Source organism: Homalodisca vitripennis, chromosome 4 (assembly GCF_021130785.1).
Source record: "Homalodisca vitripennis isolate AUS2020 chromosome 4, UT_GWSS_2.1, whole genome shotgun sequence".
Lineage (NCBI taxonomy): Eukaryota > Metazoa > Arthropoda > Insecta > Hemiptera > Cicadellidae > Homalodisca > Homalodisca vitripennis.
In genome coordinates this window covers 27,099,158-27,116,277 of record NC_060210.1, presented here as the reverse complement: position 1 = coordinate 27,116,277, position 17,120 = coordinate 27,099,158, and the positions used below count along the sequence as shown (strand labels likewise).

At 32.1% G+C, this 17,120-nt stretch overlaps 1 protein-coding gene across 1 annotated transcript in view; it reads right to left on the bottom strand.

Annotated features, from left to right (window-relative positions):
* The window catches only part of LOC124359075 (MICOS complex subunit Mic60-like), a 51,297-nt gene that overhangs the window by 22,388 nt on the left and 11,789 nt on the right, over nt 1–17,120 (bottom strand). The window contains exons 3-6 of the mRNA XM_046811494.1: nt 15,905–16,105; nt 12,438–12,547; nt 11,181–11,225; nt 8,661–8,795 (exon numbers count right to left, since the gene is read on the bottom strand). Coding sequence (XP_046667450.1) covers nt 8,661–8,795; nt 11,181–11,225; nt 12,438–12,547; nt 15,905–16,105 — 491 coding nt within the window. The remainder of the gene's footprint in view (nt 1–8,660; nt 8,796–11,180; nt 11,226–12,437; nt 12,548–15,904; nt 16,106–17,120) is intronic.

Genomic DNA, 17,120 nt, shown 5'->3' with positions numbered 1-17,120 from the left:
TCTAGCAGTGGGCAAACAACACAACATATACAGTCACCTGGAGGCCCACATCGCTACCAGACCGGCCAACACCGAGCTCGCTGTAGTCACCTTGCCAATTAGACATGACCTGGCACCAAACCATCCCATCCAGGACGAGACCGTGCTCGTGAATGCTTATATTGAGGAACTGGCCGCTCGCTATAACATTCAAGTGATTGACTTCAATAAAATCGGCCGTAAGCATTTCACGAGGCACGGTCAGCATCTCTCAATGCGGGGTAAGCGGCTGATGGCTGAGATGGTGGTGGGGAGCCTCCTGGAGCTGAGACCCGCCCCTGCGGGACCGAGGAAGCCTGCACGGCCGCCGCACGTCACTGCTCCGACGGCCACGGCCCCTCCTGCCATCGTGCCGGCGCCTGTGGCTGCCAACGGGGAGACAGCCGACACCCCTCAGCATCCCCCAAGACACCAGCATGTCACCTATGCCGAAGCGGCGAGGGGACCGTGTACTCCGGACGGTGACGGCCTCAAGGGACGCTCTCTTTTTTTAGGGACCGCACCTTCAAGCGACGGGGTGGTGTGACCGCCGGTGTAGAAAAACAAACAAAAAATTCAAAATTTCACATTCAAAATACGATACGACTGCTTCACCAAAATTCTCAATCGGCAACCAACAAACTTGAGGAAATTCAACTCATGTGTGAAGATTTGAAAACAGATGTACTTGTTGTAACCGAAAACGGTTTCAACAACAAAAACATACATCTTTGCCACATTCCAAATTACAAATTGGCAGACGTTTACTGTCGACACCACACCAAAGGAGGGGGAGTTGCTATTTTTGTGAAAAATAATTTCACCTTTTCCAATTTTTCAATTCAAGGAAAAGTTGATCGCAACTTTGAAGCAGTTGGTATCAAACTTCAAGGCAGTGACACAACATTGTTGGTCACTGGAATTTACAGGTCTCCCAGTGGAAGTGAAGAAATTTTTTTTTCTAAATTTGAACACTTACTTACAGACTTGACCAATCACAGAAAAGACTTCATCCTCATGGGTGACTTCAATATTAACGCAATGGACAACCAGAATCCAATCACCAAAAGATGTGTGGATTTGTTGAGGTCTTTTGGCCTTGAGTTGCTTGTCAAGTCTCCAACGCGAGTAACGGCAACTACTCAATCAGCTATAGACAACATCATTTCCAACATTCCAGGTGTCGCGGTGTCCGTGGTCAACACAGCAATCTCGGATCACTGTGGCCAAGAGGCTGTAATCAGTGGAAAACACTTCGAAAGGGAGCTCAAAATCACAAAAACAGTAAGAGACATGAGGCCTGGAAACATTGCTGCTCTTCTGAACACTTCCCTGTCCAAAGAAACGTGGAACTTTCTAAATTTAACGCAATCAGTAGAACAGCAGTTTCAAACGTTTAACGAGGTCCTAAATTATCATCTAAATTTGTGCTGTCCTACGAAAACAATCAAAGTTTGTCAAAAAAAGGCAAACAGCAATTGGATCACAAAAGGTATATTGGTGTCGAGAGAGAAATTAAAATTTTTGTCCGAAATCAATAAAAACACTTCGAACGCTGAATTCAAACTCTTTTTCAATCGATACAAAAAAACATATAAGAAAGTGATCCAAGTAGCGAAAGCTATGGATGTCTCAAAATCAATTATATCTTCAAAAAATGTTTCAAAAACAATTTGGGGCATCATCAAAAATAACAAAAGACAGGGTGATCAAATCAAACTTAAAATTGGAGATGAACTTGTATGTGAGGCTGGGGAGGTGGCGAACGAGTTTAACAGATTTTTCGCGTCTGTGGCTTGCGAGCTAAACCCCCGGCCATTGCAGCCTCAAGTGAATCTTAGGCGAATACATAGTCCAGTAACGTCACTGGCACTGGTACCGGTTTTAGAAGAAGAGCTTGATCGAATCTTTAGACAGCTCCCGTCCAAAAAATCGAACGATATTGAATTGACGTCTATGTGGCTCATAAAGAAATGTTACAAACATATTCTGAGCCCACTAACACATTTAATTAATTTGTCTTTTGATACGCTAACATCCTTAATCACAAAGTCGGATAAAACAATCTTACTTATGAATACGGTAGTAACCCATGCTATCAAATGCCTTCAAGACTATGACCATTTACTTGAGCCCTTACAATTATTTAATAAAAACTATGTTCTCTTCCCAATTCATGACTTGAAGCAAGATGTGCAAGACAATTATCCAGAGAACACTCAATGCTCATACAAAACAGAAGGATCTCATTGGAGCCTTATGTTGTTTGTAAGAAACCTGCAAAAATTTCTATACTTCGATTCATGTGGCACATACAACAGGGAACATGCACAGAAGGTGGCTGAGAAGGTCCATGAGCACTTGGGTGTGGAAGGTGATGTCCTTTTTCAAATTGTCGAAGTCCCTCAACAGCCTAATACTGTTGATTGTGGAATTTACTTAACAATTTTCACAGACATTCTTATACAACTGATAGGTTGTGGTTCTTTGGACCCACTGGGTAACACAGGCAGCAGATTAGTATGCACAATTCGTCACTCTGACATCTTAACAAAACGCTCCCAACTGGCACTACTCTGGCACAACTATCCACATTTACTGCTGAATTGTCAGACTGTATCTGACATGATGTTTAAGCACTTTGTATCTACCTCTACTGGACCTCAAGCTCAAGTAGGCAATATTGTGGTAAGTGCAAACACAAAGCCTGTGACATTGATCTCTGAAAGTGACAGCAATATGACTACATATCAGGTGAAAGAAACACAACCAAAAAACCCATGGCAGTTTGAAAGACGGTCAAAGCGTTATAAATTAAAACCCAAACACAAAATATTTGCTGAAAGGGAAACTGCTATCTCAACATCAAATAGCTTCCATGTACTTACTGAAAAAAAACAATTTACTACAGATAAAGGAGTCTAATAAAAATAAAAATTATGTATACAAAACTAACACAACAAGTAAAAAAAGGACAAATCATGTTCATGAGTATCGCCATGACAGCAACTATGAACTTTCAATTGACAAAATAAAAGTAGAATTGTACGCTGACAGCCAAGGTAAAGGACTACCAGAGATTATTGGTTCATGCAGTAAGGGAAAGATTTATGTGGATGGAGTAGTTAAATCTGGAGCCGATGTCCAACAGGTCTACAACCAAGCAGCTAAATCTCTACAACGTCCTATAATAATACTTGCAGGAACAAATGATATTTTAAAAGGATCTCCTCAAGTCATTTATAAAAAAATGGAAAATGAATTACAAATTCTGAGTAGGTCTAAGCCAGTGTGTGTAACAACAATCCCCCCTAGACATGATGTACACCATGACAACTCAATACACTATGATCTAGCCCTGACTAATAGTTACATAAGAGAAATTAAATTGTTTTAAGAATGGACAATGTTCACCTCATTGATTTGGATTCTTTCCAGCGTTATCACTTCACACGACAGGGTCTGCATTTAAACTATAAAGGAAAGAGAAAACTTGGTTTTATGATAGTTGATTTTGTGAACAGTGTTAATGGAAAAAAACATGAAGTAGACCAAGAAAACTGGGCAACTGGGCCAAGAAAAGTCTTCAGTCATCCACCAAATTCAAGCTCAGAAAGTAAAGGAGGTACTTGGACCAACTCTGTCACTGACGTCACAGACGAGAGCCCTGTACCTGAGGTCAACACTCCGTCATCATTACAAGTGAAGAGCAAAATGAGAGCATTGCAAGTGATCGAGTTTCTTTGGTGAATGTCACAAGTGATAATAATCAGTGTCCTTTGGAGCACTCTGTGGGTGTATCGGTCTCGAGTCATTTTTTGGAGGGGGAGAGGAGTCTAATTGTAGAAATTTAATTAGCTTAAGACCAGGTAATTTGCACTTTCGTCATTTTGAAAATTGTTCTAACACATCACGTTTACAAAATAATATTATAAATATAAAATTGCTATTTTTAAACATTCAAGGTCTTAATGGCAAAACCACTGTTCTAGAAACTTTCATACAAAATGAATTGAACCTATATGTCATTTGCTTATCAGAGCATTTTCTTAAACAATCAGTGGTAGCAACTTCATTTCCAAATGGTTTTTACTGTGCTTCTGCTTTCTGTAGAGCAAACCGGATTAGAGGAGGAACATTAATATTTGTCCACAATAATTTTCATGCAAGGCCTCTTGATGTTGCAGAATTTTGTATAGAACTTCATTTTGAAGTAACCGCTGTATTGTTGGATAAATTCAAGTTAATTATTGTGTCATTGTACCATTCAACTGATGGTGACCATAATATTTTTCTCAATAAACTTGAAAATCTTTTATTATATTTAACTCAATGGGCCAATTATACAATAGTTATTGGAGGCGATTTGAACATTAAATTTGATATTACAAAAAACAAACCATCTGTTAAATATTTTTTAAATTTATTAAGGGAGTACAATTTTTATTGTCTGAATCAATCTCCCACACGAGGTGCAAATTGCCTTGAAAACATTTTTGTCAATTGTGGGCAGAATAGGGTTAACTCTTGTAATATTTTTCGTTTTCCCTTTTCTGATCATGATGGTGTAATGGCTGACCTTAATGTGCTAGATACTCAAGCTCTTTCTCCACCAAATGATAAAAATGGTTTTATTGGAAAAAACATGTACTTACAAATTGTCTTGCCTAAACAAGAAATATGCAACTTAATATCTAGTTTGAATGCTTATGACTGGGAACATTTAATTAATGAAATTAAGTTCTCTGACGCTGAACAATCTTTTTGGTCCTTTTTTCAAATTCTTTTAAATAATATAAACTATTACTCAGTTATTAAGAAAAAATCATTTATAGCTAAAAGCAATTTTAAATATAAATGGTACACTAGTGAATTAAGGAATATGAAAGAAAAGTTGTTATGTTTTGACTCTTTAATCAGAAGTTCTAGGGAGCCTTCGAATGAACTTCTCCAACTTTTTAACCACCTAAAAAAAAAATATAAATTATCTATTAAAAACGCCAAACTTAATCACAACACCAATTATATTAAAACCAGCAACAATAAAAATAAAGCTGCATGGGAAATAATTAAAAGCAAGAGTAAAAGTACACCCCATAGGCTTCAAACTGATATTACTTCAGAAGATTTTAGTAATTTTTTTATTGACTCAATAAAAAACATTAAAGTGAAAACCGGTACAGTTATTAATAGTAGTTTAAATTCATTAAAAGCTAATTGTATTAATTCATCATTTTTATCATTTAAATCAATCAAGCCATCTGACACAATTGATGCAGCTAAAAGACTAAACAATTCAGATAGTAATGACATCTACAATATATCCAATAATCTGTTAAAGAGATTGATTTATACTTTTGTTGAGCCACTAACACTTTGCTTCAATATGTGTATGAGTCAGGGTATTTTTCCGGAGCAACTGAAGGTGTCCAGAATTTGTCCAGTCTTTAAAAAAGGTCCCTATAATGATCCAAGTAGCTACCGCCCAATTTCGGTCATCCCAGTCTTGTCTAAATTACTAGAACTACTGGTCTATGACCAAATAAGTGACTATTTAGAAGAAAATAAAATTTTAAGTCCATCACAATTTGGTTTCAGAAGAGGTAAATCCACTATTGATGCCATTGACAAGCTAATACGAAATATACTGTCAACTTTTGAAAATAAGGCCTTTGCTCAGGCCACTTTATGTGACCTGAGTAAGGCCTTTGATTGTGTAGAACACAGTACTCTTTTAGCCAAATTAAAGCATTATGGAATTCATGGAAGTGCCCTTGATTTTATAAAATCATACCTCATCAATAGAACACAAAAAGTATACATCAAAGGAAGTTGGTCACAGGAAGTCAAAATAGAGTACGGTGTCCCTCAGGGATCTGTACTTGGACCCTTACTTTTTATCATATATATAAATGATATAACATTGGCTGTTGATGCTAATACGCTTCTCTACGCTGATGACACAACTTTTTTCAATAGTAGTAATAACCTGAATGAACTAAAGAAATTAACCGACACCACAATAAACAAGGCATCAATATGGTTTAAAGAAAACGGTTTTTTAATGAATGAAACTAAAACTCAAAACATTTTGTTTACTTTAAAATCAATTCCTGAAAATAGTTTTAATTTTGAATCAAGTAGTGTAATCAAAATTTTAGGAATTCATATTGATAATAATCTTTCATGGGGACCTCACATTGATTTTCTGTCTACTAAATTATCTAGAATTATTTTTTTATTGAGACGTCTATCTTGCTGCATAAGTGAAAATTATGTTCGGACTGCATATTTTGGATACTTTCAGTCAATTTTGAGATACGGATTAATACTGTGGGGAAATAGTGCTAGAGTTCAGGAAATACTGGTGCTTCAAAAGAAAGCTGTTAGAATTGTTGGTAAAGCTGAATATCTTGATCATTGTAAACCTGTTTTCATTAACCAAGGAATACTTACAATAGTTAATTTATATTTGTTTGACTTATCTGTTTACATTTTAAATAATAAGGACTTAATAAACCATACACAAACACATAATTATAACACACGAAACAAAAATAACATTTTAATTGAATATTGTCGACTGAGCAAATCTTTGAATAGTCATGTTATAATTGGCTTGAAGGTGTATAACAAATTGAAACATTTGATAGAAAAATACCCTCTTAAAATTTATAAAAATAAACTTTATGAATGGCTATTAAAAAACCCATTATATAATATTGATGAGTTTTTTTCTATTAACAAAATAGGCTTTTAATGATTGTTTTAGGATAAACTCATAATATAACTAGTATAATTATCAACTAGACAATTAATGTCTTATATTGTTATATATATATATATATATATATATATATATGTATTATACTTATTAAATATTATTTAGAGACAATGCTACTTAGTCTGTAGCTGAATTAGACTTTGTCAATGCATGTAACATGTTTTACGACAAATAAACGAATTTATTATTATTATTATAACTACGCGTGTGTTGGTCGTATGTTGGTTATATTGTTAAACAAAGTGTTTTGAATCAGTCCGTTGTAATTCTTATACAATTCTTATAAAATTGTTTTTACTAACATTTAGTATAATTTTTTGTTATAATGGCTAATCCAGATGATCCAAGTTTTAACAATTGAGCGCATTTTTGGTATATTATGTGTAATATTTTTTTTCAATTATTTGTTTTGTATTTTATACCAGTTTCACCATACAAGTCCAGTTTATTTATTCTAAATAAATAAGGTTTATAAGTACAATATTTGTTTCATTTCCCTTGTAGGCTATCATATAAATAAGTTTGTGTTGAATTTCACATTATTACATTTCAAAATCTTATACTGAACTTATTTATTTTATGTACTAATTATACAGGAACTTCAGTTACAATTTACTCATTACAAATAACCTGTATAAATGTAATGTAATCTGTCAAATAGTGTTGCTATGTACATTATCATGCAATGCAGTTTATTCAAAATTTCAAATATTTTCGTGCGTATAAAATTCTCAAAAATATGTAATATTACATGTTTATTATTTTTTCATATTAAGGTAATACCAAGGTATATGAAACAAAAATTAGCATTGGGAAATTTTAAAAAAAATATTTTTTTATGTCTTAGCGTTTGACAGTAATTTAGATTAGCGCTTTAAAGGTTAATAAAATGATATCATATATTAGAAAAAAAACATATGTTATCGTAATACAAGTATCATTGTTGATCACATATTTTAAGTTTTGTTTGAAAACACTTAAAAGTGATGTAATGGATATTGTGTAAATATCCATCTCTTTATCCCAATTATGGATCTTCTGAGTTTATCACAGTGCAGTGATTTTTATTAATTGCATTTTATGGTACACTACGAGGGTATTATATAGATATTACTAAGTGTTATAAGTTTTTATTTTTATTTTATTAAAAGAAATGACCATTGTATGTCTGACATAAGGAAATTTTATGTTTATTTGGAAAATCTAATCTCTGCACTCTATATTGTCTTGCTGATCTATGACAGATTCCACATAGCCTCTAACTCGGACACGTCAGAAACATCAGCACAAAAGATGAAATATTCCCTACCACACATGAGAAAGTGATGATCATTGGAAGAAAACTGTATCTCGGAAACTTCAACTTTGAAGTCACTCCAAATCATGAACCTATGGCCTCTTAGAGGGGCTTTGTTTAGAGACCAAACATAATTAAGGAAATTTCCTTACATAACACAGCTATTTGAAGTTTTCTCCACTCCATCCTACCTCATTGACCGATGACACATTTTTCCATTGCCTCAAACACGGACTTAAACCAAACATGAAAAGTAAAATGTTCCCTAGCATTACTGTGGCAAATTGTAGTAATTTGATTAAAACTAAAACCCTGCAATCTAGTTTATACACCATGTACATTTTAGATTTCCACTTCCAAAATGATTTACTGGTGATATAAAAATCTAATGCTTTATAATTTAGAGTGACACTTTCAGAAATGACTTTCTGTCATTAAAAACATTCAACGAAACGTCGTGGAAGAACATAAAAAAAGAGTTATAAAATAGGTTGAATTGTATAGCCTCCTTGTTTTTGAAGATGGTTTACATTACTCAATAACATGAAAAAATTTATAAACCTTTTAAAGCACAGACGACAGCATGGTAAGACTGGATGGTTTCTTGGGCTGACTTGCCAAGTCTCTCTTCCATGTCCGTCAGTTCCTTCATGTGCTTGGGTAGAGCTCCAGACTTCTCAGATGTTTCCTTTTCATCTGCCCGAAAAAGACGGTCCAGAGTGAACAGAAACATTAACAGATTAATTCTAGATGACATAATTATCTTATTTATTGTTCAATAAAATAATACAATATGGAAATATTTGTATTTTCTAGGAAATTACAATTAGAAAATAGCTGCCCTCAAATCCATAACTATCTTGTGGAATAAATTATTAAATAGTACCTAAAAAGTTTTCTGAGTAATGTATCCTGTGAAATTAAATTTTAACAGTTTAGCTCCCATTCATTTTATTCTTGAAAGTTACAATAGTGATACTTGTGGAGTTTGTTTCAAAACTACTAATATGCCAATGAAACTTTCTTTAAGCACGTATGTTTACTAATTATAATACAATTAATAATTAATTATTAATATAGTAATACATAATCACCACATATTATATTTTAGTGCTAAATTGACCTTGGCAATAACGCCTTTTGAACTCACATGTTTAAGCTATATTGAAAACATACTTGTTTAAACTAATCACAAAATAGTTTTACTTATCAAACCCTTATTGTAAGTCAAAACATAGTGTTGCATATAACTTCTTGTTCAGTCTATAATTTATATGGTATCTAAAATATAGTGAATCAAATGATTATATAAAATGTTATTGACAGGGAAATGAATCTGGTATTGTTTGAATAAAGTTTGATGTTCCCAAAAGTTAAATTATAAAATAATCAAATGCATATAAAAATGTTAATAATTTTAATCCTAGAACTAGCAATTGACATTATAATGACGATTCTAATCAGTTCTGTAGTGGCAATCAATATTATATCGATCTGACATACGTTTTGACAGTTTATATAGTACATAAATCAACACTACCACCACTATATATATATATATATATATATATATATATATATATATATATATATACTATTTCAAACAGAACAAATAGCTGATTTCATTGGTGAAATATTTTTTTTTCTGATTTGGTAACAATGCTATCACAGCGACATCATAAAACTTACCAGAACAATCGTCTTTATCTAACAATTTTGAAGTGTCTGTCTGTTTTGGTCTTTAGATATAATCACAAAAGGTATGTTTTCATGAGATAGTGTTAAGTTAATTACTTATAAACAAGTTTATTATGGATCTTTTTAAAACAATATGTAATGCTTTTGTTAGTGATTTTATGGTTAGGCCTACATATGTGATATGTTACAATTAGTAATCCTAGGTAAATTCTAGACTACTGTGCAATACAGTGAAAGTGTTTGTGAGTTAAAATATTAATGGTATATCATAGGTAGGGTTTGTTATGTAGGTTTATAGCGCGCTATAGCTTTATTTTACATTTTAACCTCAATAATGTAGGATCTCTTACATAGGAAGAAACTTTTCATTTTTCAAAACCTGTTGTATTACCACTTTATGCCAAGGCACCTAAGAGCCTAAAATTGCTGGATACCAGTAGATAATTATTAATTAATTTATTATTTTGCAGTGCACAGTGGGAAATTTTAACAAAGGTCTATGGTGAGTCTGATATAAGTAAAACAAGGGTTTACACGCGTTATAGGCGGCCAAAGATGGCAGTGAAGACATTGAAGATGAATGCTCCAGACGCCCCAGCATTATAACAACTGACGAAAATGTGAAAAAGTGTAAGAAATGGTTATGAACGATCGCTGGTGTTATGATGATATTACAATCAGAGAAGTTGCTGATGATATTGGCATATCAATTGGCTCATGCCATGAATTTTTTCAATTGTTCTGAGCATGAAACGTGTGGTAGCAAAATATATTTCAAAATTGTTGATTTTGAACAAAAACAGTGAATGGAAGTTGCTCAGTACTCACTAAATGAAGTCAACGACGATGCAGAATTACTGAAACATGTTATAACAGGTGATCAAACACGGATTTATGGATATGATATCGAAACTCAGGCTTAATCATCCCAGTAGAGGCATTCTGGATCGCCAAGACTGAAAAAGGCTCTACAACATGAAGATTCTTCTGTGTGTTCATTCCATGCTCACTGTGTTCCTCAATTTTAATGGCTTAGTCGATCAAGAAATTCTAAACCCGTTTGCATGAAGCAATCCGAATAAAAACACCCGGATATTTGATGAAACCAATCTGGCCTTTTGCATCATGACAATGCACCTGCTCACACTTCATTGCTTGTTCATGAATTTTTGGTCTAACACCGTACTGTATTGATGCCGCAACCTCCATATTCTGCAGACATGGCTCTGTGTGACTTTTTTTAGAATATAACCTTTAATATTAAAAAAAATACAACCAAAGAAAATTGCTGTATATCACAAATCCCTGTGTAAAAAGTTAATAAAATGTTTAGCATTTAGTGTATTATAAAAATAGACTTTTTCTTTACAGTACTATACTAACCTTTCTTTTCTTCGTCTTTCTTTACAAGAAAAGCAGATTCAGGTGCTAAAAATAAAATGAAATATAATTTATAACAAACATAATATACACATGTTTTAGACAAAAAATATTAAATACTAATAAGTAATAAACCAGAAACTAGAATATCTAAACTAACAAAGTAATTTCAACTAATGACATTGGTTTTGCAGTAGTATCTCTATTGTTTAGAATAGTCATTTCAATACAAGACTAAAGTTGATAAGTATCTGTGTGAAATTATTTGTCCAAGGGTAAATATCTAAACAGTATGAGAGACTCCTCCCCCTTTAAAATAAATAAAATTAGAAAAAATACTCATTTTCACTCTGTCGAACCATCGATATGTGTTACAGTTTATAAACTAACCCATCTAATTCAAATTATAATGCTTGAATTTTTTAATTAATGTAGTGCGGATGCAATTTTTAATATTCAAAATTCCTTTTAGTAATAAGATCTTTGGGTGATACTTTAAACTTGTATATTGTTAATAAAATGTTTTAGCCATGTCTTATAATTATTTTTAGGCATATAAGCTTGCTTCAATTATTTTTATCATATGAATTGTATGAAGCGAAAATAGTAAATGTCAAGTTTTATAATCTCATTTCTTAAACCTTGACATCAACTCAATATTAATTTCTTCTATGGACTAGGATACTCCTAATTACTTTTTCCAATTTGATGCTTTTGCTATTTCATATTTATGGATAAACTCCATAAAAGTTGTCTATACTAATATAAAATGTATCAATTAAATGTCTGGTTAAATCACATGACACTTATAAATGTATGGAATTTTGGATTATATATATTTATGTATACAGAAATACAATATATCTAGTATGAAAATGTTTTCCTTTCTTCTGAACTTGAAAATATACTTCACACCTTATTTTTTATAGTTTAAAAACAAATAGTTATGAGTAATTTGTATTTGAACTCATTCAGAATATCTGTACAAAATCTAAAATAATACATATTTTAGAACCAAATTACATTTTTGACCACATCAAATATTTTTATAAACATAATAGCCAGTTAAAAGAGGAAGAATTAAGAGAGGATACTTGGTTATCATGGGATACAATTCGAAAGTTCTAACTTATATTTATAAAGATTGAAATGTTATTTTAAAATCTCAATTTAATACATTTAATTATTATAGTGGTTTACACAATTACCTAATCCTACTGCCCTTGCCTATTGTTGTCTTATACTGTTTTGTTAACTTACGCTTGTATGGTTTCTTGCTTTCTACACAGACTTCCGAAATGGCTGCACCTCCTTTCTTCTCACCACCACCTTTCATGCTCTTCAAAGCATCATACAACATTTTCCTAACCCTGGAAAAGGAAAAACATTATAACATTTACAGAATACGTGTAAAGATAAATATTTTTAAGATTTGAGCTAATATGAAATCCGGACAAAATAAAAGATATAAGATTGTATCACAGGAAACAGAAGTTTCTATTTAAAACAATTATAAAATTAATTTACTGGTGCTCGGAGAAAAATTCATATTTAAGTGAAGTTTGGTCTACTAACAACTTAAAAACTTAGCATAATATTGTTTAGAAGTAAGAAATCAGGTTCAGTAATTAATACATTATTGTGAGTGGATTGACTCTATTTAAAATTATCATTGCTAAATATAAGCAGTTCTATCAACATTTATTTAAGTTATATAAGGTACATAAAAATACTAATACTGTTAGGTACTGTGGAGTAATCAGTTAGAAATAACAGTGATTTCACACCTCATACTGATCTGACATTGATGATAAACTATTGAATAACAACCCGTCACATTAAAGAAAATATTGTAATTATATAAATAGTTTACATAACATTAATTCATGCCCCTGTTAGGTGAGGTGCTTTAAGACTTTCACTGCTGTCTCTTAATTTTGACAACTTTCTTACACTGCAACCCGTTTTGATGATTTAAAAATAAATATAATATTTTACCCAATTATAAGAAAACCACGGGAATTACATTTATAAAGTAAAAGATGAATGAAAACAATATATATAAAACCATTCCTTTTCCAAAATTTGAATGGCCATCATCTTGAAACCCTAAGAGATATTGTTGTTAATAGTTTATGATAATAGTTTATGGTAAATTAGTTTATATACACTAACATTTTGATTAGTAAACTAAGTTTGACTTGGCTACTGGCTGTACTTTGACTTTGTCGATGAATGTAAAAATTTTGTATGGCAATAAAATATTATTATTATTATTATTATTATTATTATTATTATTATTATTGAAAAACTGCAAGATAGTAACAGTTGTTAATAACCTAAAAAAGTGTTTATATCAGTAAATAGCTGAGTTAAACTGTGCAGGTTTCAATAATATACCATTAAATTGCCATAATTTATATAAATAAACATTGAGATATAACCATTCCGTTTCAAAAACTAAGTTATCTTTCCATTATCATAGGCCTAAACTAAAAAGAGGCTGACAATGCTCAATTTTATTATGTGATTTTTATATTTTATGAGGTTTTATGACATTGGTTGTACAAAAACGTTGAAAGCATAATATAAAGTATATATTTGAATCGTTATAAGTAAATATGTTAACAAAAATAACTTCTAATTGATTGTAACAAAATCGAATCCACATTTTTAATAAGCAAATTTATGTTTCGAGGATTTTTGTTTTGTAAGATTTCAAGGAAAGAGTTTCTAAATATTTGGAAATGTGAGTATCATGCCAACTTTCACAGTCACTTTACCATCAGTGTTATATGAATTAACCATCTAAACTAATAATGCATCTTTATTTTGTTTGAAGTTTATTTTTGACAATGGAAGGATTATGAAAAAAAACAGGATTTTACCACACATTTGCCATTGTTCAGTGATACAAAATAATTAGTAACACTATATTTCAAGATCTGCAATTTGATCTCTTCCTCAGATGAATGACTAAATAATGCATGACTACAATCTAGTTTAAGTAAACAAAACATACCAGAGTATTGTGACACGATTAAGTCAGGAACCACAACATCCATGTTGTGTACCTATTCTATGCACACTAAACATACACTTAATAAAAACTAAATATTAAAAATGGACTAAAGAGTACAGGTAACAATAGATCTGCTCTCACCAGTCAACCGAATAGAACTGACCAGAGGCCAATATTAAATGGCGATCGTCACAGCAGAAACAAAATGGCGACAAAAAGGACAGACAGAGTGGGGCTTTTTGATTCATTTTAGATGAACATCTTAAAACCATACTGTGACTCTGCATTGGTTTATTACAAATCTCTAATCTGTTTGATACTTGAGATTTTATTGTTAGTTAATTTTTCAGTCTTGACAACCAAAGCAGCCTGATTTCAACTGATAGTTGACTAATCGGTTGGTTTGCCAATTTAATGTATGAAACCACAATTAATTTCCTCTCAAAAAATTAAATTGGGTAATATGTTAGCTTCATCCCAATTCATATGATAGTCTTTGGATCAACAATGATGTGTAATCTTTTACTTTTCTGTTCATGTATTCTATTTGTGTTCTTTTATTCTTATGTTTAATGGTTGTTTTGTCTCGTTTATGTGTTCTCTATTGCAAGATCATTTTATACTGTAAACACAGTTGTTAGAATCCTGTATGCCATTTTGTGGTTTTGTTTTTACGAGACTTTGTCTAAGATTATTGTGTGCTTCAAACATGGTTCTAATGTTGTATTTACTACCAACTCTTCTAATTTTATCCAACAATGGCTTCTTTCTTTCATTACCCTAAGTTGTAGAATTTATGTACATGTTTTATATATTCAGTGATTTACACTTGAGTAAGAGGCTACATTTAAGGCCTTGAAACATACATTTCGTAACATACACAGTAATCCAAAAGTCAGAGGCCATCCCTGTTATTTAGATGGTTTGACAAATTAAAAAACTAATTTGGGGATCTTTGTAGGTTAATGAGAATTACTTTATGGCGTATCAAAAAATGTTGGGGGACGGCCTCCCCGGGAGGGAACATAACCAAATTCAAAATTTTCATATGGCAACCCAGCACATAAAAAATGAAATAAAAAAAGAAACATTTTGGAGCAAACCGGAAGTGGATAGCTTATCTACCACCATTCAAAGATAGCGAGGGGCAAATGGTGAAAAAAGAGATTTTTAGCTATTTAAAAACGGATTTGGACGAAGCTTGGTTTGTGGGAGGTTTTTCAAGAAATGTGTACTTGATACGTTTTACAAATTACCCACTCATTTACAGGATGGCACCAACAAATAAAGGGTTATACTTCATCCCCCAGTCATTTTTATGCGGATTTCAATGATAATCGGTATCTGGGAGTTTTTCAAGTGGGCTGACCCCCATTTTTGTATACACCAAAACGTATGTATCGTTAATTTACAAAGTTCCCAGAATTTGTATTTCAATTTGTCAAACCATCTAAAAGTCACATGGGTGGCCACTTTTGGATGACCCTATACAACGATAGTAAATGTAAAAAATCCAATTATTCTTACATGTTTTATTGTCAATTTACATTACAGTCAATTAAATATTGATTTGAATGATTTAATATTACTTTAAGATTAAGAGAATATCTAAAAGCTTATGCAATATTACTGTGTAGCATAAATAAAGATACTCTAATTCAACAATTTCATTATTGATACATTACATATTCATACATTAACTTACCATTGTGTGAGCTCTTCATGTGTTCTGGTCAAAAACTCCCAATAAGTCTCCTCCTCCTCATAGACAACCCTGACTAAACTGTCCAGGGCAGGCAAATGTTCTTTGGACCATTCCCTAAACTCCTCATCATTCTTGGCTGCGATTACGGCTACTGTGGTTCCTACCACTGCTATTGTTGCTGCAGTCACAAGTTTCCTGCTCCTGTTAGAAGATTTATTCCATCATAAAAAGTTTTGCATGAACTTCATTTCTACATAGACAAGAATGAATTCAATGTCCAACCATGTAATTTGCCTGAGCATCGTTGAAGCCTGTGTCACTCACTAGGCTGAAGTAATTCTCATTCTCTTTCATTCCATCTGTCAATAAATAAATAAGCTAGACTTGAAATTTTGCACTGAACCTCAGCGAAGCCAGTATGATATATAGTATAGCAAAACTCCTTGAAAAAATATCTATGGTTTTGGTCTCAGAGACAGCTATCATTTAATTTTTGTCATAGACCTGTACTGATGCCCATCTTGATTGCAGCCCCTTAAGAACAAAATAAAACTCATGCAAATTTACAACCATAATTTTAGTTGCAGATATATGGAGGATGTATAATTTTAAAGATATAATTAATACACATCCAACGGTTTTGTTTTTTCTCACATTTTTATGGGTTATTTAGAAATAAAACCTCAAACTTTGTGATTTATTATTTGAATATTCAAAAAGTATACGCTTTACAAAAAACTAGAAAGTGGTTATAGAATTTATTACAATCATATCTTTAAAATGAGATATATCACATAATACTACAATATTTTCCTCTATAACCGCTAAAAAATAATTTAAGAGGGGCCAAGTTTGGAAGTTTTACAGACATCGTTTTAGAAACTCTTTTTGAAATTGGAATGCATTGCTAGGGAAGGTTATATTTAATTTCATAATGAGAGTCTGCTTTTTTTAGTGTTTTATAAAGTAAAATTCATTATGTAAATACATACAAGTAAAACCATACTTTTTTTCAATATTTCAAAATTTTGCTTATTTTATTACAAAAAAATATGGAGACGTTTTTTACAACTCAACTTTACAACAAAAGTATCCTAATTAAGAGCAATGATGTTATCTATTATTGCAGAATGGCATTATTATCACACATTATCTTATCAGAATTCTTGGAGGTTTCATTGTTAATGATGATGGCAATATGGACTGTGAAATAATT